Source organism: Chlorocebus sabaeus, chromosome 20, assembly GCF_047675955.1.
Source record: "Chlorocebus sabaeus isolate Y175 chromosome 20, mChlSab1.0.hap1, whole genome shotgun sequence".
Lineage (NCBI taxonomy): Eukaryota > Metazoa > Chordata > Mammalia > Primates > Cercopithecidae > Chlorocebus > Chlorocebus sabaeus.
Window position 1 is genome coordinate 73319484 of NC_132923.1, and position 22737 is coordinate 73342220.

The window sequence follows — 22737 nt, forward strand, 5'->3', positions numbered from 1 at the left end:
TCCACATTAATATTTATTTATATCTCTCTTTAGAGTGGCTAAAATTACATTTATTTGTGCTTCTGAATCAGGTAAACCATAATTATGTAACTAAGTTAATTTTATTAATAATTAATTTAGTTGCAAAATACAAAAAGTTTCCACTGGTGGAAAATAATATTGTTGGAACACTAAATATTGTGTATGAACATGTTGGACATGCACACCAAATTGCTTAGGGTGTATAGATTCCTAAACAGTCTGAACAAAATTCCCTGGAGATAATGTTTTAAAATTTTAATATAGAACAAATGTCACTGTCTAGCAATTTAAAGATATAAGGGACTTTAGAGTTCAATAACAAATACAGAGTTGTTATTTGAAACAAAAATGTGGCTCTTGAGAACAATCAGTTCAGTTTTCTAACAGCAGTTACAGTATGTGGTCATAACCATTTTTTCCCCTTTTACAGAGGTCTCTAGGTGCACATTTTTAATGTATCCTAGCAGTTTCCAGTTAATGTTTTATATTTCTGTAGCTATTATTTTCTGTTGAAGGAAAACTAGTAAAGGTTGAGTCTAGAAAGGGAAAAACAAAGAAAGAAGATCAATATTAACACTCTACAAATATTGACTTAGCAAAGTGACTTTGTTGTCATTCTCTCATAGGACTTGAAATTGAATGAATGATTTATTTATAAGAAACACCTATGGTAAATATTTGTTAAACAAAACAAAAAATTTGCTTGCCAAAGTATATAACTTGATAATCTACTCATCAAGTTATAAAACTTGAGTGTTACCATTTTCAAACTGAAGAGCTTATAATAATATTCATCATTTTTAATTTAAAAGTATTATACTAGCTTACAGGTAAAAATTCCACAGAAAAACCTCGAATTACTTCATAAACTTTACTGGTTCCCTGTAGACACTGCATTGTTATTAATAAACTTAATGTCAAATTTTTTTCAGAAAAAGTCATCTCTGTTAACTTAAAATACTATACCTTTATTAAATTTGGCTCCGTTAACTTTGAGTTTTGGTTACCATTAGCCCCCATGGTAATTGTGAAGGAAACAGATGTTTTGAACTTCCTGGTTGCTGACAGTAAAGAACTCCTGGTGTCACCTGCAACAAGTAATGATTATTTGGTCTCACATTATGAAAAGTTGTCAATAGTTTTTTTCCAAACACAATGCAGTATAAAAGATCTATTGTATTACTTTGACTCTCTTTGTTCTCCCCATTGAAATAAAGTCAGAAGTTTTATATTTATCAGGCTTTAATGGTCCCTAATTTATGGGCTACTAATAAGAATTCTTATTTGAATATGTCACCTTTCAGTCTGAAATTTTAGTTTTAATAAAATATAATGAGCATAGCTAAGTCAAGTTCCATAATAAAATTTTACTTCAATAGATTTTTACAGCTAAGAGAGTCTAGAAATGGTAGCTAACAAAAGTTAAGATTCTCATTTGTTTTATCACTGAGAAGCTGAAATGGAAGGAAAAATTTATCTGAATATGACTCTTCATTTCTGATCAAGAAGTTCTTAGTGTTAAAAGTAAATACCTTTATTTGAGAATGTTTCCTGATCTGTTTTTCTTATGATTTTAGGTGATGGTTTTGGTACTGGTGATGGGTCCCTTTCAGGGGACCCTTCGATGTGGTTTCCAAACTGGTGACGCCTCATTTTACTATCAACCTCTAGTTTTTCTAGTGTAGTCTTGAGACATTGCTCATTGGTTGTCATATATAATTTACAAAACTATAGGGAAAAAAAAAGTCCAGTGGGTAAAACTATTCAATCATACATTGGGGAAGAGGAGAAAGCAAATGCACATTAGTAGGCAACGAATAGACTGATAGATGGAATATATTTCCTACTGATGGTTACACATTTTATTTTTTTGAATCAGATTGACCAGCCTCAAGTGACCTAGTGAAATGTAGCCGTGATTCAATGAGGAGGTCATACTCTGAGTGAAAATAAAATGTTACACAAGGAGAGGTGATTTATTATTACTTTTTTTAATAAGACGTGTAGACTTGCATTTCTTCAAAATAATTTTTATGATTCTTCTACCCCAGAAAAGGTACATTTCTGAGTAGAGTCTCTATGTTTATGTGTGTATCTGTCTGTGTGTGTGAGCACACATGTTTTTTAACTTGGTTATATTATTTTTAATGTAGTCATCAGATTGCAATTGTGGGACTGGAAAAATTAAATTTCATGCACAATATTTAAGGATGTCATTGCCAATATTAAAAAGATGCATCCCTTTAAAAATAATTTTCTGACATGTTAATTAGTTGACATATTAACTGATTTAATTGCTTCACAATGTATACATATATCAAAACATTACATGTACACTGTAAATATATACAATTTTTATTTGCCAATTATACCTTAATAAAGCTGGGGAAAAATAAAAACACTTTTCCAACACAGTATGTACATTTACATCAATGTGAGATTATGTACCTTGATGTAGTCAAATTTGCCATCAGCATTTACATCTGTCAAATTTATTATGGCATTTACTTCTTCTCGAGTCATCTTCTCACCTCTCTGAAAAAAAAAAAAAAAACGAGATTTATTTTGAAGCAACATGATTACTACTTTGTTATTCACAGGGATAGTGGAAGCACATTTTAATCTTTTCCATAGTTTTAAGGTATTGCTTCATTATAAATTATGAGTATTACATATATAAAGAAAGAATGAGGCAGCTATATAAATTTCACAATTTTATTAAATTTTGTAGAAGTGTGCTGAATTTCAGTTTACTAAATAGTAACTAAAACCTGAATACTATAGAGTCAGTTATAACTGCTATTGAATTTAGGGGAATGATATTTTCTAACATTGTACCAAAAAGGAGAATGGATTCCTAATCCCATTTATACTTGGTTTTCCTTTTACTTATCACATATGGAACTATCACTGATTTTCAAAGAGTTCTGGACAGGAACGAATTAAATAGGAGCACAAGGGGGTGGTAACATAAGCTCAATTTTATACTTTATCTTTTATTTACAAAGAACCTTTCATCCAGAAGGATCCCTAAGTACTTTGTAAATAACATGTAAGTAATTCATTTCACCTCTCAATGAAATAGTTATTTTTAATGTAGACTTTGGTAGTCAAAGCTAGATTCCAAGTTCTTTCACAAAATATGAATATTACAAAACAGTTTTACTGATCTTACCTTCGTTAGAAATTCATAAAGGTCAGTGTGTAAAATACAGCCATCATCATTTACATCTAATTGCTTAAATGATTTTAGTAGTTCTGCTTTTGAAGTAGGTTTTTCCTTCCTTAAAATTATACAAAAATCATCAAAATTCAGTTTGGCAGTTTGAGGAGTCCAATACTTATTAATGGTCTTTTGGGATGGATTTCTTCCTGCATGCTGAAGAGCTGCCCAACAAAACAAGTATTATTTGTGATTATAACACTTGGAATTCGTACTTAAGTGCATTTTTTTCTTCAAATCACTATGTATTATGATATTTAAAAAACACTATACATATACCAGTACATTACCTTTGGTGTTGATTTATCTAGTGATACCAAGATAGGCCTGACTTTGAAAAACAAAAATATTGCCAGGCGCAGTGGCTCATGCCTGTAATCCCAGCACTTTGGGTGGCCGAGGCGGATGGATCACAAGGTCAGGAGTTCAAGACCAGACTGGCCAAGATAGAGAAACCCTGTCTCTACTAACAATACGAAAAAATTAACTGGGCACAGTGGCAGGCGCCTGTAATCCCAATTACTCAGGAGGCTGAGGCAGGAGAATCGCTTGAACTTGGGGGGCGGAGGGTGCGGTGAGCTGACATTGTGCCACTGTACTTCAGCCTGGGTGACAGAGTGGGACTCCATCTCCAAAAAAAAAAAAAAAAAAAAAAGAAAAACAAAAATATGTATGCCACCACCTAAAGATTATTTAATTATTAACGCCAGAATTAAATAGATTTTCCTTATTCTGACAGTTTGGTTCTCAACCTACATGGTTTAAATAACTACCAATATCTGATTACTTAAGAGCTTCTAAAAGCTCTTCTAAAAGCTTCTAAAGGAAATACAAGATTAAAAACAATCATCCATCCACTTAATTGTTTGGGGGACAAAAGGATAACACAAAAAGTGTGAATTAGTACTTTTTCTGGCTAAATAAATACCTTAATGACTCTTCAGCCATAAATAAGAAGGAAATCCTGTCATTTGCAACAAGATGGATGAACCTGGAGGACAACATGTTAAGTGAAATAAACTAGACACTGAAGACAAATACAGCATATCTCACTTGTGTGGAATCTTAAAAAAAAAAGTTAATATCATAGAAGTAGAGAACAGACCAGTGGTTACTGGAGACTGGGAAGGGGAACTGTAAGTACTACCTAAGTACTCTGGGGGTAGGGGACGATGGGGAAAGGTAGGTCAGTGGGTACAAAGTTGCAATCAAGATAGTGGGAAATAGGTTCTGGTATTCTATTGCACAGTATGGTGACTATAGTTAGCATTAAGGTACTGTATATTACAAAATAGCCAGAAGATAGGCTTTCGAATGGTCTCACCACAAAGAAAAGATAAATGCATGCAGCGACGGATATACTAACTACCTTGATTTGATCATTATACAACATAGAAATGTATTGAAATGTCAAATTGTACCTCATAAATACATACAATGTGTAAATTTAAAAAACAAGTATCTTAATGAAATGAGAAAATCATTCATTTAAGAATATCAGTGTCAACAGGCATGATATCTAAAATGTTCATCATTGCTAGGTACTAAGCTTTCAAAAACAATCATGTTCCAAATGTCAAATACATGCACATAAAGTATCCCTTTGCAGTTATGGCCCTGCTAAAAATCAAGAATATCAATATACTGTAAGAGAAGATTATTATAGAGATGCTATGGTCAAACTACTCTTCATTTTTAACCACATCCTTCTATCTATGAAGAGCAAAGAAGTACATGTGAGAAGAGCTTTGTATATTTACGTATGTCATATCACACTAAAACACAATAGTTAAAGCAATTGCAGATATTTTGAACAGCTGAATAGAAGTAACTTGGTAATTTGCAAATACATCTCTGCATACTGAAATATAACATTTTCTAAAATGAACCAATGATAAATTTCCTAAGCACCACAGAAGGAATTAACATAATTTTAAAAGATACAATTGTCCTGAATTGTACTGCCAAATTCTATTACAAAATCTTATATTGGATAGTTCCAACTATCTTTATAGGAATTCACAAGATCTGTGTATCACCAATCAGCATCAAAAAACGATAATTTGGATATTCTACAATTTAATATAATAAGGACCAATAAGTATAAAACAATTTCACTAAAGAAATATCCTCATGGAGATAGAAACCAGATCAGGGTAACAAATACAGATATAAGTGAGTCAGTTATATTGAACATTATATTGAAAATTTCAAAAAAAGAAATTTTATTTTATTGTTATTTCTTTATTTTTTTTTTGAGATGGAGTTTTGCTCTTGTTGCCCAGGTTGGAGTACAATGGCGCAATCTCGGCTCACTGCAACCTCCGCCTCCCGGGTTCAAGCAATTGTCCTGCCTCAGCCTCCCAAGTAGCTGGGATTACAGGCATGCACCACCATGCCTGGCTAATTTTGTATTTTTAGTAGAGACATGGTTTCTCCATATTGGTCAGGCTGGTCTCAAACTCCCGACCTCAGATGATCCACACATCTCAGCCTGCCAAAGTGCTGGGATTACAGGCATGAGCCACCACACCTGGCAAGAAATTTTATAATCTAAATAGGAAGTCTACATCTGAGTGTAAAATTGCTATCTATGGCCATAACTTATGGGTAATAACATATTAAAAATCCATAAATAAAATTCTCTTCTCCTCTAGATTATGCCAGTGACTTTCAGAGCTAACAGAAATTGCAGTTGTGGTAACTGCCATCTTCCATACACCTATAAAGGCTTTGTGGAAATTCGTTGCATTGGAGATAATATAAATGTTTTTATTTCCACGGTTTTATTTTGGATGTCAACAAAAGTCCTGATTACCACACTGCCCTAGCAACAACATGTTAGTAAGTATTTTGCCTAGTGTGTAAATGAACTATTCCTTAATTCAGCTGTTCACAGAATCAAAGAAATGGCATATGTGTTTTAGGATTCCAACTCCGGCCAACTCCTACCCTTTAAAAGCTGGGAATACAAGTAGATGTAAATGAAGTTGTAATTTTTTTTGCCTCTAAAATATTTTTATTTTAAAAAGGCTTAGTGTGCAAAGATGCTCATCATATTGCTACACTACTGCTACTAATAATAAAGGAAACAATGTTCAAACAATCAAGGAGTAGTTAACTGAATCATGGTACATATACAGAATGCACTTACACAACTACTAAATTATTTTTATGACAATGAATATTATATAAAATTTTCTGCAAAATTTCTTCCTTATTGTTAAGCCTAAAGTGCCTTTTGTCTAAGGTTCTTTTTTTTAATCTTTAATTTTTGGAGGTACATACTAGGTATATAATATGAGATATTTTGATACAGGTATGCAATAATTACATCAGGGTAAATAGGGTATCCATTGCCTCAAGCATTAATCCTTTGTTTCAAACAATCCAATTATACTCTAATCATTTTAAAATGTACACTTAATTTTTTTTTTTTTTACTACTGTCACCCTGTTGTGCTAGCTAATACTAGGTCTTATTCTTTCTATTTTTCTATTTTCAATTTTCTCCCCTCACCCCCACTACCCTTCTCAGCCTCTGATAAACATCATTTTACTCTCTATCTCCATGAGTTCAATTGTTTTAATTTTTAGCTCCCATATATAAGAACATGTAATGTTTGCCTTTCCGTGCCAGGCTTATTTCACTTAACATGATGACCTCCAGTTCTATCCATGTTGCTGCAAATGACAGGATCTCATTCTTTTTTATGGCTGAATGGTACTCCACCATGTATATGTACCACTTTTTTTTTTTTTTAAATCCATTCATCTATTGATGAACTCTTATACTGCTTCCAAATTTGGGTATTGTGAATAGTGCTGCAGTAAACATGGGAGTGCAGATATCTCTTCAATATACTGATTTCCTTTTGGGTATATACCAAGTAGTAGAATTGCTAGATCCTATGGTAGCTGTATTTTTAGTTTTTTGAGAAACCTCCAAACTGTTCTCCACAGTGGTTGTAGTAATTTACATTCCTACCAACAGTGTATGAGGGTTCCCTTTTCTCCACATCCCTGCCAGCATCTGAAGTCCACATGAAAGAAAATTATATTTTCTGTTCAGTTTTGAGAAAAAAGGTGTGTAACTTTTTCTCACAAGTGGTAGCTTAGCATATGCTTGCTGCTATCTTTAGTAACAAAGAAAATACTGTTTTAAAAAATGTACTGGTAATTAGAAAAGAACAACTTTCTCAGAATAAAATTAATTATGCCAAAACATGTACTCAGTAAGCAGACATACCCATATCTAAGAAACTGATACAATCTATTTCCTACTAACTTTAATCTCTAGGTTTAGAATTAGTTGGATTTAATTATTAAGTTTGATGATAGTAAAAATATTAGGTAGCTGTAGATGTTTAAATTTTGACACCATGATATGGATCTTTTGTTAGGGTTTACTTTTAAAGTTCTGACATGAGTCTATAATGCCTGTATTATTTATAAATTGACAAAAAAGGAACTTAAAGCTATAGTAATGCTACTGCTCTATCCGACCTTAAAATGGAAATGCACATGTTATATGTATAAGTGGCAGAAGGATATAGATGAAAGACATAGCAATAAGCAGCAGCTCTGGTTCATGTTACTCCTTTCTAAAAAATAGTTCATCTAAAATCAATTATTACAACATTAACAGAGTATTCACCCTAAAACCAAAAGTGTATATAACACTGAAGAGACAAACACTGCATTGTTATCCTCCCAGATAATTTTATAAGATTGATAACACCTTAATAATACATACACATTGATTCACAAACTAAATGCCATAGTAGTGGAAGGCATGTTAAACTTTTAAACTTAGCAGATTCCTTCTCTTAGTATATTTTCAAAACAGTAACAACAACAACAAAAAAAAATCTCAGACATTTTAGAAAAAATGGCGAATTAGAAGTAATTTTAATTTACTGGCCAGGCATGGTGGCTCATGCCTGTAATCCCAGCACTTTGGGAGGCCGAGGTGGGCGGATCACCTGCAGTCAGGAGCTCGAGACCAGCCTGGCCAACATGGTGAAACCCCGTCTCTACTAAAAATACAAAAATTAGCCAGGCATGGTGGCACGCACCTGTAATTTCAGCTACCCAGGAGGCTGAGGCAGGAGAATCACTGGAACCCAGAAGGCAGAGGCTGCAGTGAGTTGAGATTGCGCCACTGCACTGCAGCCTGGGAGACAGAGCAAGATTCCGTTTCAAACAAAAAAATTTATTGGATGTCTGCCTAAACATTTAATGTATAAGAATTAAACACAAATACTTAAAATTCAAAATAGGTCATGTTAGTAATGTAAATCAAAATTAAACATGACTTTAAAAGTCAGTCATGTGCATTTGCATTTAAACTACTTTACAAATAATATATTTTATTTAGACATCAAATAAATTTTAATCTTGTCAATTCTTGTATTCCTCAAAATAAATTTCCTCAAATAGATCTTATTGGATACAAACTCAAGACACTGCTGCAAAAATATGTCAGGGTTTTGGTTTAAGAAAATTCATTCTAAAATTGGTAAAATAACTTAGTTTCTCTACCCATAAAGTTATTAGCCTTGATGAAACTGACATGAGTAGTCAGTGTTATCTAGTACCGTTGTTTATCACTCTCTCATGACTAAAGACCTCCAAATCATTTGATCTCCTGGCAAGGACCAAATTTGGTGGTTTTGGGGACCTTTGTAATGAGAGGAATTTTTAAATGTGATAAAGGACAGAAGCAATAAAAGACAAAACAAAAAATAAAAATAAGAAAAAAACTCAAACTCAATTCTCTTTTAAAAGTTCACTTATCTCTCAATACTTCACTTTTTTCAGACATTCCACCCATTTTTACATATCCTTTACACTTTATGGGTCAAATCCAGACTAGTGACTTAGAGGCCAAAAGTGTTTTAATTTTATTATGATAAATCTTAAAGCACCAAAATGAGAATTAAAAATATCTTAAGCAAGTAGGAATTGACAGAAGCTTTCAATTACCCATCTAGTTTGTATAAACATTGAAAGTTTTATTTGTAGTTCCTAGAATATGTAACTATATAACATGACATAATAGCTTACTATACTTCCATTGCTCAAGCTTCACTAAGGAATTGGGATGATTCAACAAGGTAATTCTAATTTCAGTCTTTCTGACCTATTTATTAACTTTCAACAAAAAGGTGAAAGATTTAAAATTTTAAAAAATTTACCCAAGTAAAGTTGATCTTTAGAAATAATGTTTTCCAAGCTGCTTTTGAAGACAGTTAAGTAGGCAGCTCTACAATTCATATAAAATACTTCCTCTTCAGTTAGTGGAAATTTCTTTGTTCGAGGACTCTCTGAAGGTGTTGATTTCTGACTGGAGAAAGTTGCATCGCTTCGTGGACTGATCGCCATTCTATTGAAAAGTAATTTAAAAACTTGTTTGTCAATGTGAATCACTAAAATGCAAAGGTCACCATGTCTTTCACATACAGGGAGGAGAATTAAGATTTCATACATAGAAGAAAAAGATGAAAATTTATAACTTTTATGAAAAAATCAAGATATTAAAAGTTTTATATGTGGAAGAAAAAGATGAATATTATAGTTGTATAATGGATGTATTATACATTAAACAAGAATAAGCCCTTGCAGTTGATTTCTAATTTTAGATATATACATATGTATATATACAATTGTTCAAGTATGTAATAATAGCCAAAAGAACAAAGATATATACAAAAGAAAAATCACTGAACAAAGGAAAAGCACACATCTATTCTCTCAAAACAAAGTCAGATGAGACTCTTCATCAGGTTTTCAAGAGGACCAAATCAGTTAATACATGTGAAGCATATACAATACTGCTTGGCACGTAATAAGTGCTAAATCAACTGCAGATACTGAGAAACTCCAGAATAATGAGAAATTGGATATGAGTGGTAGTTGGCACCCATCTTCCACAGCAGGATCAGCAAGATCATTTCATTAACATCTCAATAATGCAGCCCCACATTTCAAATAGCTATATTTCAAAAGTGTCATTTATAACATTATCATAGTTTTACTGTGTTCCTTTATTAATAACAACGTTTGAGGTTGATATAGCACCTCTGTACATAAGAGCTTAAAGAACTGTCATACACCTTGTCTTATCCCTATTACAGTGGTCAGGTATTTTTTTGTCCGTTTTACAGATGAGGAAATTGAGGGGTAGCGATGTCACCCAGCTAGCAGTAAGTGGCAAAAAGCCGTAAATTTCACTAACAGTTTATTCTTTGTTAATGTGGATATAGGTTTACTGAACAATGGTTACTATGGGTTATCAGATTGGTCTAACAGCTTCCAACATTACTCTACCCAGCTTTGACTTCTAATATACACTCCAGCCAACTAAATTGAATATTTCAAGTTCAATAATAAGATGATACAGGTAGGGTCCCCTTCAGGACTCATTGGATTCCTACTCAGGAGACCTAAATCATTTGCACCTTTTTGAATTATATAGATCTTTTACACTTGGGAAAGAAAGATAATAATTGCTTACCATGGATGAAGTACCCTATTTATAATACACAGGCCGCCTGCCTGACACTTTCATATTACACCAGGTTTAGAAGGACCCCACAGGGATGTGGTGTCACAGTCTGGTTACTGCAAATTGGTATTACTATAATTAAGCATCAGTTTTAAACACATATGCGTGCATGCATCTCCTCACAAGTGTGAAAGAAAACTGTTTCAAGAAGGAAGGGAGAATGAATTTCACTTTGCAATAAGCAATTTTAAAGTGTAAGTATTTTTTAGGATCGTCCTCAAATATTCTTTCCAAACAAGGCAACTCCCTCACGTGGAAATCGCAAGGCAGAAATGTGCCAGAATTTTATTCTTCTCCTTTCTGTGACGAGAAACCAAACTGAAGCTTAAATAAACATATAATTGCACCCCCCGCAGGCTTGGAAACCTCCTTTATTTAAAACTCCAGCCAGAGACTGAGACAGGGGCCTAGAGAGTACATTGCAGCAAACGGCTCCATAAATAACCAGCCACACAACAGCAAGAAAAATAAACTGTTAACAAGCGCCTAAGGCTTCTACCGGGCCAAGCGAAAACAGAAAGCCATCCAGTCACCGTCCCTACACAGTGAAATACTTTCACAGGTAATCTCGGGCACCATCTCCCTATTTTTGTACTCCTCTGGAAATAAAACCGCATTTACATGTACATTGTAGGTATACACATGGGCCAAATGTTTATGACAGAGAAGCAGACAAAGCAGGGGAAGGAGAAGCAGCCACACAGAGAGGGACAGAGGGAGCGAAGAGATAGAGACAGCGAGCTGTTTGCTACCTAATTCTAGCTCACAAACAAGGAAGCGCAGCCAATTCTCTTCGGCGATTCCGCGTTCCCCTCACCGCAGCCGGACAGATCTGGGCCTTTCTCTAATCACCATGGCAACTGCACCTCACCGCCACCGGAAATAAGATGCAGAGCTCTTCCCCAAACGATCCGGCTAGAAATCTAGGAAGCGCTGATCCAGAGCGCACAGAGACAGCTGTGTTGTTCCTCTATCGCGGGGCCAGATAGAGGAGCCGCGGTATGGCCAGAGTAGTGAGAGAAAGTGCTCTGTTATACCCAGCAGAAACTGGGTGCTCTCCTGGGCCTAAACTCCCCTCCCGCTCCTTTGCTCGCTTACACCCGGATCCTTCGTCGCGGGGAGGGTGTTTCCGCCCGGCCGCGGTGGGCGTGACGCAACGTCCAGCGCGCGCTTTTCATGCCTTGGCGTTTCCTTTGGCGGAGTTTCTGTTTTCAGAAGATGCTGGGTTCGTTTTATTCAGCGGCAGTGGTGCTTCCCCGAATCTCAGAATGCCGTAGGTATCTCCTCCCTGGGTATTGCTGTTTTGGGGGGCCATCTGCAAGAAGAGTAGATGTTATGTGGCCCAACAGCCTTTCTCGTTTTCCTGTTTTTTCGGAGTATAAACTTGTCTCCTCTGTCGACAGACAGTTCTCGCTTGGTACCCTCAACTCTACGTCTCCTCCAGCGGTACTCATACGACAGTCTCCTTTGCTTTCTGTTTCTACGATGCTTTTGACAGATTTTGTAAGCTGTGGGCTGTATTTAAGGTGATGTCTAACTTGAAATAACATAAATAAGGTTAACACACAGAATGAAACAGAGTAGATAAAAACACGCCTTCGTAGTTTGTCAGTCCCTTGCCTTCATTAATGTGGCGCGTTCATATAAACCCGTGGGAGAACTCATGGACTGGGTCTAGATACCTGGATTCCAGTTAAGACTCTTTCACTGTTGGGCAAGTCACTTATCGACCCTGAGCTTCGGTTTTCTTACTTACACAATTAAGTTTGTACTGCATGATCTCTAAATTCCCATCCATGACCAATAACCTGATTATTGAGAATGACCATAGTGGGAATAGGCATTGTGCTAGATAATATTCATCTATTTTTCCTATCCTTCATCCATCCTATATTGAGATGCATAAAATAGTTGCTACCCTATAGAAACCTAAAAAAAAAAAAGGTCATTAAAGGTGGGAGTGGGGTGGATATCAAACACCTGTAATTCTTCCCTGGCTGTCCTTATCCTCAGGCTGATTTAGGTACCCCCTCTAGTGTAACCTATTCCTTAGTTTATTTCAGTATTAAGTAAAATGCGAAGTAACGCAGCTGGGGAAATATTTGCATCAAATAGGAATTGACATGAAAGGGGAAAGCTGTACAGAAATGATAACTTATATTTATTCAATCACGAATTACAATGTGGGTGCTGTGTTAATCAATTTATCTGCGTTTTTTCGTTTAATCCTAAAAGACTTTAGGGGATAAGAGCTGCTATTATCTTTACAGATAAACCCATCACCTAATATGGTGTTCAACACAGCTACCAATAAATGCATGTTTTACTGATGCCCTTAAAGGTTATGGATTATTGAGGAGGTTTTCCTTTCCCCAGAATTAAGCAAAGAGACTTGTCTCCCTACTCTTGCATTATAAAAATCATCCAGTTCTCAGATAAACAAAGCTGCAAAGATAATGTCACACACAAACACACACACACACAGTCCCTAAGAATGCAATGAAAACAAACGTGTATTTGCCGAACAAGTGGTAATACCTCCTGAACTGTGTGTCTGTGTATACGAGTGGGGAACCAAAAAACTATGAAAAGTGGAACTTTTTTTTTCTTTTTTTGAAACAGAGTCTAGCTCTCTTGGCCAGACTGGAGTGTAGTGTTGTGGTCACAGCTCACTGCAGCCTCTACCTCCCGGGCTCCCACGTACCACCATGCCTCCTTTTTTTTATTTTGTAAAGACGGTGTCTCCATGTTGCCCAGCCTGGTCTTGAAGTCCTGGGCTTAAGTGATCCTTCCACCTCAGCCTCCCAATGTGTTGGGATTATAGGAGTTAGCCACTGCGTCAGGCTTAAAAGTGGACGTTTTTGACAACTGTCCTCCTAACATGCACAGGAGATGTTATATTAGGCTTTTAGATAAATATATTCTGATAATAAATATACAACCTTAAAGTTGAGGTTAACATCTCACATATATAGCTAATATATATTATATGTGAGACTAGCAATTACTTTGCTAATTTTCTAAGTTTTAGCAAAGTGATTTAAGACCAAATCAGCAGTTAAGTAATGCATAAAACATAATGACATGTTAGTAGAGAATCTCCATCATTGTTAGTAAACTAAGTTTTGTTTGTTTGTTTGTTTTTAATGTGGTTACTGATGAGGTCATAAATGAGTGGTGCAAATAGCTATCTTGGCAAGTTACATATGAAGGTGGATTCATTTTTAAGTGATGTTGAAATGGTGACTATTTGGTATGTATTTGGAAGACTAAATGTGTAATATAACTTATGGGAGGGTGTGGTCTATCTCCTAATTTCTTAGAACCTTGAGCAGAAAAAAATTCAATACTACAATGAGTAATTGTGAAAATATATATGGTCCAAATGAATCTAAAATAAATAAGAAACAGCAAATGTTCAGTGACAATAGAGTGGATGGATGAATCTTAATGAGTTAAAGAACCAATTTGTATGAGACTACATTTGTTATCCTTATAAAACTTAAGAACAAGCCAAAATAAGCTATTTATGGTTATATACGTATGTGATAAGATTATTGTTAAAAGGCAGAGAAATGATAAATACATTTTAATAGATGACTTTTGAGGGAAGCAAATAGATGCATGTATACCCAATCATATTGGTAATGATCTAGTTCTTAAATTATGTGGTGAGTTTATGGGTGCTTATTTTCTTATGTTTTATAACTTACACAGCTTACATTTATTCATTAGTATCCATTATTCATTAGTATTACATTTATTCATTTAGTATGCACTACTTAAAATGTTTTTTAAAAGGATTTAGAGATTACCTATCTTAAGTCCTCACTAAGTGTAGCTTTCTATGCCTTCTCTTTGATCCTTTGGAGGAAGCAGATGAATTAGATAAATGCTGCTGTTGGTTTCGTTAGGCTAATCATCTTCCCTTCCAATCTTGCTCCTCTTTCTGTGTACATTATAAAATTAGCGACATAGTCATTTCTCTATCTAGGTTGAAACCTTCCCTTTTTTTAGATTGAAGTGGAAAAATCATGGACTTTGGAGTAAGACAAACAGGACTTGAATCTTGAGTCTGTTAACCAGCTGTGTGCTCCTTAGATTGTTACTCAGTGTCCTCATTGATAAAATAGTTGCTCAATAAGTATGCATTAATTGAATGATAAAGTTGCTACTTTGGAAAGATTTCATTCTATGTAGACAGATACATGCCTTTTTAGTAGCTCTTGCTATAAGTAATCAAATCCCATTCTAGACCTTTTTTCTTCTACCTTTTGCTTTATAAAGCCTCCTTTAAAAAATACCATTTGCTTAGTCTTTCTAATTAGTGTACATCATCATGCTAATTCAGCCAAGGATATTCTCTACCAGAGTTAACTTTATTCTGTTCCAAGCTATGACTGAACTAAAGCTATAAAGTTGGAATAGCATTATTGTTGTAGAAAACTATTCGTAACAGTAACAGTGGGGGCCATTCTGCTGATGTATTTGTAGTCTGAGAGTTTTCTGAGAGAACTTTAAAATGTGCTGTATTTTCTAAGATAAGGGAAAATGAATATAAACGTATCCTGGATATTTATTGTGCCTATATGCTGTAATCATGTTGATGCTACTGCCAGGTACAATGATTTTTATTTTGTGGATTGATTTATAAAGAAATAGGTGGGTGGAATGATGTGTCAGGCCAAGTGAAAGTTAACCATTAAATAAACATCCTTTGAATTATAGTAGATATTCAAAGTTATATAATTTCTTTTATAAATAAAGTGTCCTGCATTTTAAAAGAAGATTGGTGAAATCATTAGTACTTTATATAAGAAAAATATGAAATTTAAATGCAATTCTTTCCTGCTTGTAAAAGTCAGTAAAGTCTAATAGAGGAAGGTATAATAGAGCCTTTTTGGCTGAGCGTGGTGACTCTCACCTGTTGGTTTAACTTAGAATTTTTTTACTTCATAATAGTGTGAAAGCAATATGCGTTCAGTAGAAACTACTTCAAGTACCCATATGACCATTCTTTACTTTCAGTGCGGTATTCAATAAATTACATGAGATATTCAACACTTTATTTTAAAAGAGATTTTGGATTAGATGATTTACCCAACTATAAGTTAATTTAAGAGTTCTCAGCACATTTAAGCTATGATGTTCAGTAGGTTAAATGTGTGAAATGCATTTTCAACTAATAGTTTCAATTTACAATGGGTTTGTTGTAACATAATCCTGTTGTAAGTCGAGGATCTATGTATTTTTTGCTTTCAACTTCTTAAAAAGGCGAGAATGTTTAAAGCAAAACTTAAACACTATTATGGGGTTATATGTAGACATAATGTGTATGATACTAGTGGCACAAAGCACAGAGGGAGTTGACTATAATGTTGCAAGATTCTTCTCTTTTACATGAAGTAGTACTGTATTATTATAACTCTAGATAGACTGTGATATGTTAAAAAGGCATATTGTAATCCCCAGAATAACCTCTGAAAATACAAAGAGGCATACCTAAAAAACAGATACAGGGATTGAAATGATATATTTAAAAATACTGTTAATTCAAAAGAAGACAGGTAAAATAGAACAAAGGAACAAAAGCAGGTGGGACAAATAGAAAACAACTATCTAAATGGTAGACCCAACCAGATAATTACATCAAGTTTAAGTGCAGTAAAGACATCAATGAAAAAGGTAGAGAATAAGGCTAGATTTTTTTTTTTTTAAAGCGAGTCCTAACTCTTCACTGTCTATAAGGAACAAACATGAAAGTTTTTTTTTTTTAAAGGGAAAGGTAGATATAACAGTCTAACAGGAGAGAAAGCAAATGATCAATATCCAGAATGAAAGGATAAATTGTACTTACATGAAAGAGAACACAAACTAGCAGCATCCAAAATGAAAGAGCAGAATATCACTAAAGATACTATAGATATTAAAAGAGGTAATATCATTAAAGCCTTTATTCCAGTGAACTTGACAACTTATACAAAATTGACAAATTCCTTGAAAAATACAACTTAGCATGATGGCATAAGATGATATAGAAAATCTGCATAATTAAGGGAATATAATTTGTTACTAAGAATCTTCCCACAAAGACCCAGACGATTTCATTGGTTAATTGTACAAAGAACATACCCATTCATGAGAAAATAAAACCCTCAGCAAACTAGGAATAGGAAGGAACTTCTCATTTCCTTGAAAAACCTATAGGTAATATATTCAGTATTGAAAACTTTTTCTAAGATTAGGAAAAAGGCAAGAATGTGTCCTCTCACCACCTCTATTCAACAAAGCACACACAGAAAAACACCCACAATGTTAAAAAGGAAAAAGTGGAGCCAGGCCCAGTGACTCATGCCTGTAATCCCATCACTTTGGGAGGCTGAGACAGGCAGATTGCTTGAGCCCAGTAGCTCAAGACTAGCCTGGGCAATATGGCAAAACACTGTCTCTACAAAAAAAAATACGAAAATTAACAAGGTATGATGTTACGTGCCTTAGCTTGGGAAGCTGAGGCAAGAGGATCACTTGAGCTGAGGAAGTCAAGGCTGCAGTGAGCTGTGATTGTGTCACTTGCACTCCAGCCTGGATGACCCTGTCTCAAAACAAACAAAAACAATAAAAATTTTTAAAAAAAGGAAAAAGTAAAATTAATGATTCAACAATGACATCATGTATGAAGAAAATCCTAAAAAGTCTACAAGACAATTTTCAGAACAATTTAGCAAGGATGTAGGACACAAAATCAGTATATAAAGATCAGTATATTTCTTTTTTTTTTTTTTTTTTTTTTGAGACGGAGTCTCGCTCTGTCACCCAGGCTGGGGTGTAGTGGCTGGATCTCAGCTCACTGCAAGCGAAGCTCCGCCTCCCAGGTTTACGCCATTCTCCTGCCTCAGCCTCCCAAGTAGCTGACACTACAGGCGCCTGCCACCTCGCCCGGCTAGTTTTTTGTATTTTTTAGTAGAGACGGGGTTTCACCGTGTTAGCCAGGATGGTCTCGATCTCCTGACCTCGTGATCCGCCCATGTCAGCCTCCCAAAGTGCTGGGATTACAGGCTTGAGCCACCGTGCCCGGCCAAGATCGATATATTTCTATATTTCAGCAATAAACACCTGGAAGTTGAAGTTTAAGATTTTTCATTTACAATTACATAAAAATACATGTAGTAATTTAGCATAAGACATGCAAGACCTCTACAGTGAAAATTACAAAATGTTCCTTAGAGGAATTAAAGATGAAGATAAATGAGAGTATTATTAAATGATAAATGTGGTATTATTAAAATGTTAGTTCTTACCAATGTTTAGATTTAATGCAATCCCTGTCATAATCCTAACAAACATTTCTTTTTAAGTTTTGCTTTTTTTATTTCTACTTTTTAAAATGCATCTTTTAAAAAAAAAAGTGGATAAAAACTTGTATAATAGTATTTGGTATTATCTTTATCTTTTCTGTTTTATATTTCGTTTTTCATGTAATCTAATTTTCCTTCTTTGTACTTTCTTTTTGGGGGGATGATCATTTATACCTAATTTATTTGTTTTTATTTTTTATAGACTCAGGGTGTATATGTGCAGATTTGTTACAAGAATATATTGCATAATGGTGAGGTTTGGACTCGTAGGTGCCCATCACCCAAATAGCGAACATTGTACCCAAAAGATAATTTTTCAACCCTCACCTTCCTCCCACACTTCCTCCTTTTGAGGTCTCGGTGTCTATTATTTCCCTCTGTATGTTCATGTGTACCTATTGTTTAGCTCCCACTAATAAATGAGAACGTGGTATTTGCTTTTCTTTCTTTCTTTTTTTTTTTTTTGTGAAACAAGGTCTTACTCTGTCACCCAGGCTGGACTGCAGTGGCATGAACATGGCTCACTGCAACCTTGACCTCCTGGGCTCAAGTGATCCTCCTGCTTCAGCCTCCCAAGTAGCTGGGACTACAGATGCACACCACCACACTGGCCTAATTTTTTATTTTTCTGTAGAGACAAAGTCTCACTGTGTTGCCCATGTTGATATCCAACAATCCTCATGCCTTGGCCTCCCAAAATGCTGAGATCACAGGTGTGAGCACTGCCGCACCCAGTTGATCTCCTCTCCTCTCCTCTCCCCTCCCCTCCCCTCTCCTCTCCTCTCCTCTCCTCTCTCTCCTGTCTCTCCTCTCCCTCCTCTCCCTCCTCTCCTCTCCTCTCTCCTCTGCTCTCCTCTCTCTCTCTCCTCTCCTTTCCTCTTTTCCTTTCCTTTTCTTTCATTTCCTCTTTTCTTTTCTCTTGTTTTCTTTCTTTTCTTTCCTTCTCCTTCTCCCCTCCCCTCCCTTCCCCTCCCCTCCCCTTCCCCCTTCCCCTCCCCTCCCCTTCCCTCCCCTCCCCTTCCCCCTTCCCCTCCCCTCCCCTCCCCTCCCCTTCCCTCCCCTCCCCTTCCCTTCCCCTTCCCCTTCCCTTCCCCTTCCCTTCCCCTCCCCTCCCCTCCCTTCCCCTTCCCTTCCCCTCCCTTCCCCTTCCCTTCCCCTCTCCTCTTTTTTTTTTTTTTTTTCTGAGACATGGTCTTGCTCTGTCACTCAGGCTGGAGTGCAGTAGTGCAATCTCAGCTCACTGCAACCTCTGCCTCCCAGGCTCACTTCTGGACTCAAGTAATCTGCTCAGCTCAGCCTCCTAAAGTGTTGGGATTACAGGTGTGAGCCACCATGCCTCGCCTAATTTTCTGTTTCTGAGTTATTCCACTTAAGATAGTGCTTTCCAGCTCTATTCATGTTGCTGCAGAACAACACGATATCATTCTTTTTTATGGATTCATAGTGTTCCGTGGTGTATATATACCACATTTCTTTATCTAGTCATCCATTGATGGACACAGGATGATTCCATGACTTTGCTCTTCTGAATAGTGCTGCAATAAATGTACAAGTACATTTGTCTTTTTGATACAATGATTTCTTTTCCTTTGATAGACCCAGTAGTGGGGTTGCTGGGTAGTTCTTTTTTTTTTTTTTTTTTTTTGAGACGGAGTTTCGCTCTGTCGCCCAGGCTGGAGTGCAGTGGTACAATCTTGGCTCACTGCAACCTCCGCCTCCCGGGTTCAAGTGATTCTCCTGTCTCAGCCTTCTGAGTAGCTGGGACTACAAGCATGAGCCACCATGCCTGGCTAATTTTTGTCTTTTTAGTAGAAACAGGGTTTCACCATATTGATCAGGCTGGTCTTGAACTCCTGACCTCGTGATCTGCCCACCTCGGCCACCCAAAGTGCTGGGATTACAGACGTGAGCCACTGCGCCTGGCATTGAATGGTAGTTCTATTTTTAGTTCTTCAAGCAAACATTTTATAGAAATTGAAAACTGATTTCAAAATTTGTATGGAAAGGCAAGTGACTTGCAGTAGCCAAAACAATTGTGAAAAAAAAGAATGAAGTTGGAGTATGTAAACTAACTAGACATAGCATAAAGTGTTGGTAATGAAATCAGTGTAGTTTGGGCATATAGAGAAATAGATAAATAGAATAGAATAGAAAGTCTAGAAATAGACCCACAAAGGTACCAAAGCAGTTCAGTGGGGATAAGAGAAGATTTTCTTCCCAAGTGGTGCTGGCATACCCAGTGGGGAAAAAAACAAAACACCTTGACCTTCACCTTATACTACATACAAAAATTAATTTGACATACATTTTAGTCCTAAATGTAAAAAGTAAAGTTTCTGGAGGAAAATATTCGAGAATGTTGTTACAATCTGAAGTAGGTAAAATTTCAGGCAAGACTCAGAAAGCAATAATTATAAAAGAAAAAAATGATAAATTACACTTCATCTACGTTTTAAACTTTTGCTCATCAAGAGATAAGATTTTAAAAAGTAAGTTTTCTGTTTTTCTTTTTTTTCTTTTTTTTTGAGATGGAGTCTCGCTCTGTCGCCAGGCGGGAGTGCAGTGGCATGATCTTGGCTCACTGCAACCTCTGCCTCCTGGGTTCAAGTGATTCTCCTGTCTCAGCCTCCCACGTAGCCGGGACTGCAGATGTGCACCACCACACCCAGCTAATTTTTGTATTTTTAGCAGAGATAGGGTTTCACGATGTTGACCAGGATGGTCTCAATCTCTTGACCTTGTGATCTGCCCACTTTGGCCTCCCAAAGTGATGAGATTACAGGCGTGAGCCACTGCACCCAGCCAAAAAAAGTAAATTTTCAAACAACTGGGAAAAAGCATTTAGCAGATCTATATCAGACAAAGGATTTATATTTAGGAAAATAAAGAACTCTTACTAATCAACAGTAGAAAGACAAAAATATTATTTAAATAATGGCCCAAAGATTTGAACCAATAGTTAATAAAAGAAGATATACAAATGAACCATAACATGTTGGACATTTTGGCAGTTTCTTAAGAAATTAAATAAATGTTCACCTACCCAATGATTTAGCACTTCTACTTCTAGGTATTTATTTATCCAAGAAAACTGAATGCAATATAGCTAAGGGAAACAACACAAAAAACCTTGTAAAAGGTGTTCTTGGAAGCTTTACTCATAATGGCTAAAAACTAAAACCAAGTGTCCATCAACAGGAAAACAAATAAATGGTTTATTAAGATAGAATATTAATTAAAAACAATTGATCTACTGATGTGCAACAACCTGGGTGAATCTCACAGTTACGCTGAGCACAGAAAATAGACGCAAGTACATACTGTATGGTTCTATTTATATGAAATTCTAGAATAGGCAAAAGTAATTTATGTTGGAAGAAATTAGAAAAGTAGTTGTGTGTGGTATAGGTGATGGACTTGGAGAGAGCCTGAGGTACCCTCCTCATATGATTCATATATTCCATATGTTGATACAGATGTGAGTTTCAGGGATATAGTACACATTTGTTAAAACTCGCATCTCTACACTTAATATTTGTGCTGCTTGCTATATGTAAATTTTACATTACAAATATTAGGCAAATATTGAACTTGAGTAAGAGATTTGCTTTCCATAGTAGTATGTGTTAGCACTTCTGAAACTAGTTTTTATGTGTTCTAGGCTTGGTCAAATGCATAAGTATATTGTGGGTGATGGGAGCCTGTTTCTCACCTTTGGATGGAGGAATTTCAAATTTGTTGACTTGGCACTGGAGATGTCAATATGAAATCATAGTTTTAAAAAATATACACATTAAAGATAGAGGTAGATAGAAATGTTTTTGTGTGTGTGATGTGTGTTCCAGCTCTGTCCTCTGAGAGAGACTATAAGCAATGACATAAGTAACAGTGAACACATTTAGTGCCCAGATTTTGGTGTCTAAATACCATTGTCCACTAAAAAGAGCTAGGTCTCATTGGAGGAAAAAGCTGATTCCAAAGCTGATGCAGAGAAAATTTTTTTGCGTGTGCTGGAAAGTTAGGAAGTGCTCAAAGCATTATGGGTACATAGGTTAAACAGGAGCTGGGGTGAAGGGGGAGAATGGTCCCATTGCCAAATTTGGGACAGTTAAACATCAAAATAAATAATGATAGGAATGGCTTAAAATCCATTGGCTAACATAAAAATCTGTAACATTGTAGTGATATAAATGAATAAAGGAAGGATAACAAAGTCTTTTCTTGAAATATAATGCTAACTAATAAATATAAAAGGAACAATGATTAGTGGCTCTTTATAAGATTTCTTATTTACTACATTGGAGAAAACTGGAAGATAATATCTTAATGGTCAAAATTTATATCACTGATATTACAGTACATCAAGATCAAGTGCCTCAAGTTATGCTCTCACAAGGATGCAACATCACTTCTGTGGTATTTATGCCATGTATGCATAACCTAATCATGGGGAAATATCAGATAGTCCCAAATTGAGGGATAGTTTATAAAAATAAAAATGGTCTGCAGTCTTGAAAAATGTCCAGGTTAAGGAAAACAAAAGGTTGAGAAACTGTTCTAGAGGGAGAC

The 22737-nt window shown here is 35.6% G+C and overlaps 2 protein-coding genes across 12 annotated transcripts in view; one reads left to right on the forward strand and one right to left on the reverse strand.

Moving 5' to 3' along the window:
- EFCAB7 (EF-hand calcium binding domain 7) overlaps nt 1-11904 on the reverse strand; it is a 50282-nt gene extending 38378 nt beyond the window's left edge. Inside the window, exons 1-6 of one of the 4 annotated variants that reach the window (XM_038000826.2) lie at nt 11566-11904; nt 9444-9631; nt 3197-3408; nt 2470-2556; nt 1554-1749; nt 988-1109 (exon numbers count right to left, since the gene is read on the reverse strand). In XM_038000826.2, the coding sequence (XP_037856754.2) occupies nt 988-1109; nt 1554-1749; nt 2470-2556; nt 3197-3408; nt 9444-9630 (804 nt within the window). In that variant the 5' untranslated portion in view covers nt 9631; nt 11566-11904. Of the gene's footprint in view, nt 1-987; nt 1110-1553; nt 1750-2469; nt 2557-3196; nt 3409-9443; nt 9632-10762; nt 11536-11565 lie in introns of those variants that run through there. The other 3 variants (XM_007978477.3, XM_007978481.3, XM_007978478.3) reach the window with 3 other exon arrangements.
- A 46-nt stretch (nt 11905-11950) lies between these two features.
- Nucleotides 11951-22737, forward strand: part of ITGB3BP (integrin subunit beta 3 binding protein) — a 73809-nt gene continuing 63022 nt past the window's right edge. For 4 of the 8 annotated variants that reach the window (XM_007978468.3, XM_007978474.3, XM_007978467.3 and 1 more), the window contains exon 1: nt 11961-12086. In XM_007978468.3, the coding sequence (XP_007976659.2) occupies nt 12082-12086 (5 nt within the window). In that variant the 5' untranslated portion in view covers nt 11961-12081. Of the gene's footprint in view, nt 12087-22737 lie in introns of all 8 variants that reach the window. The other 4 variants (XM_073007238.1, XM_038000845.2, XM_073007241.1 and 1 more) reach the window with 4 other exon arrangements.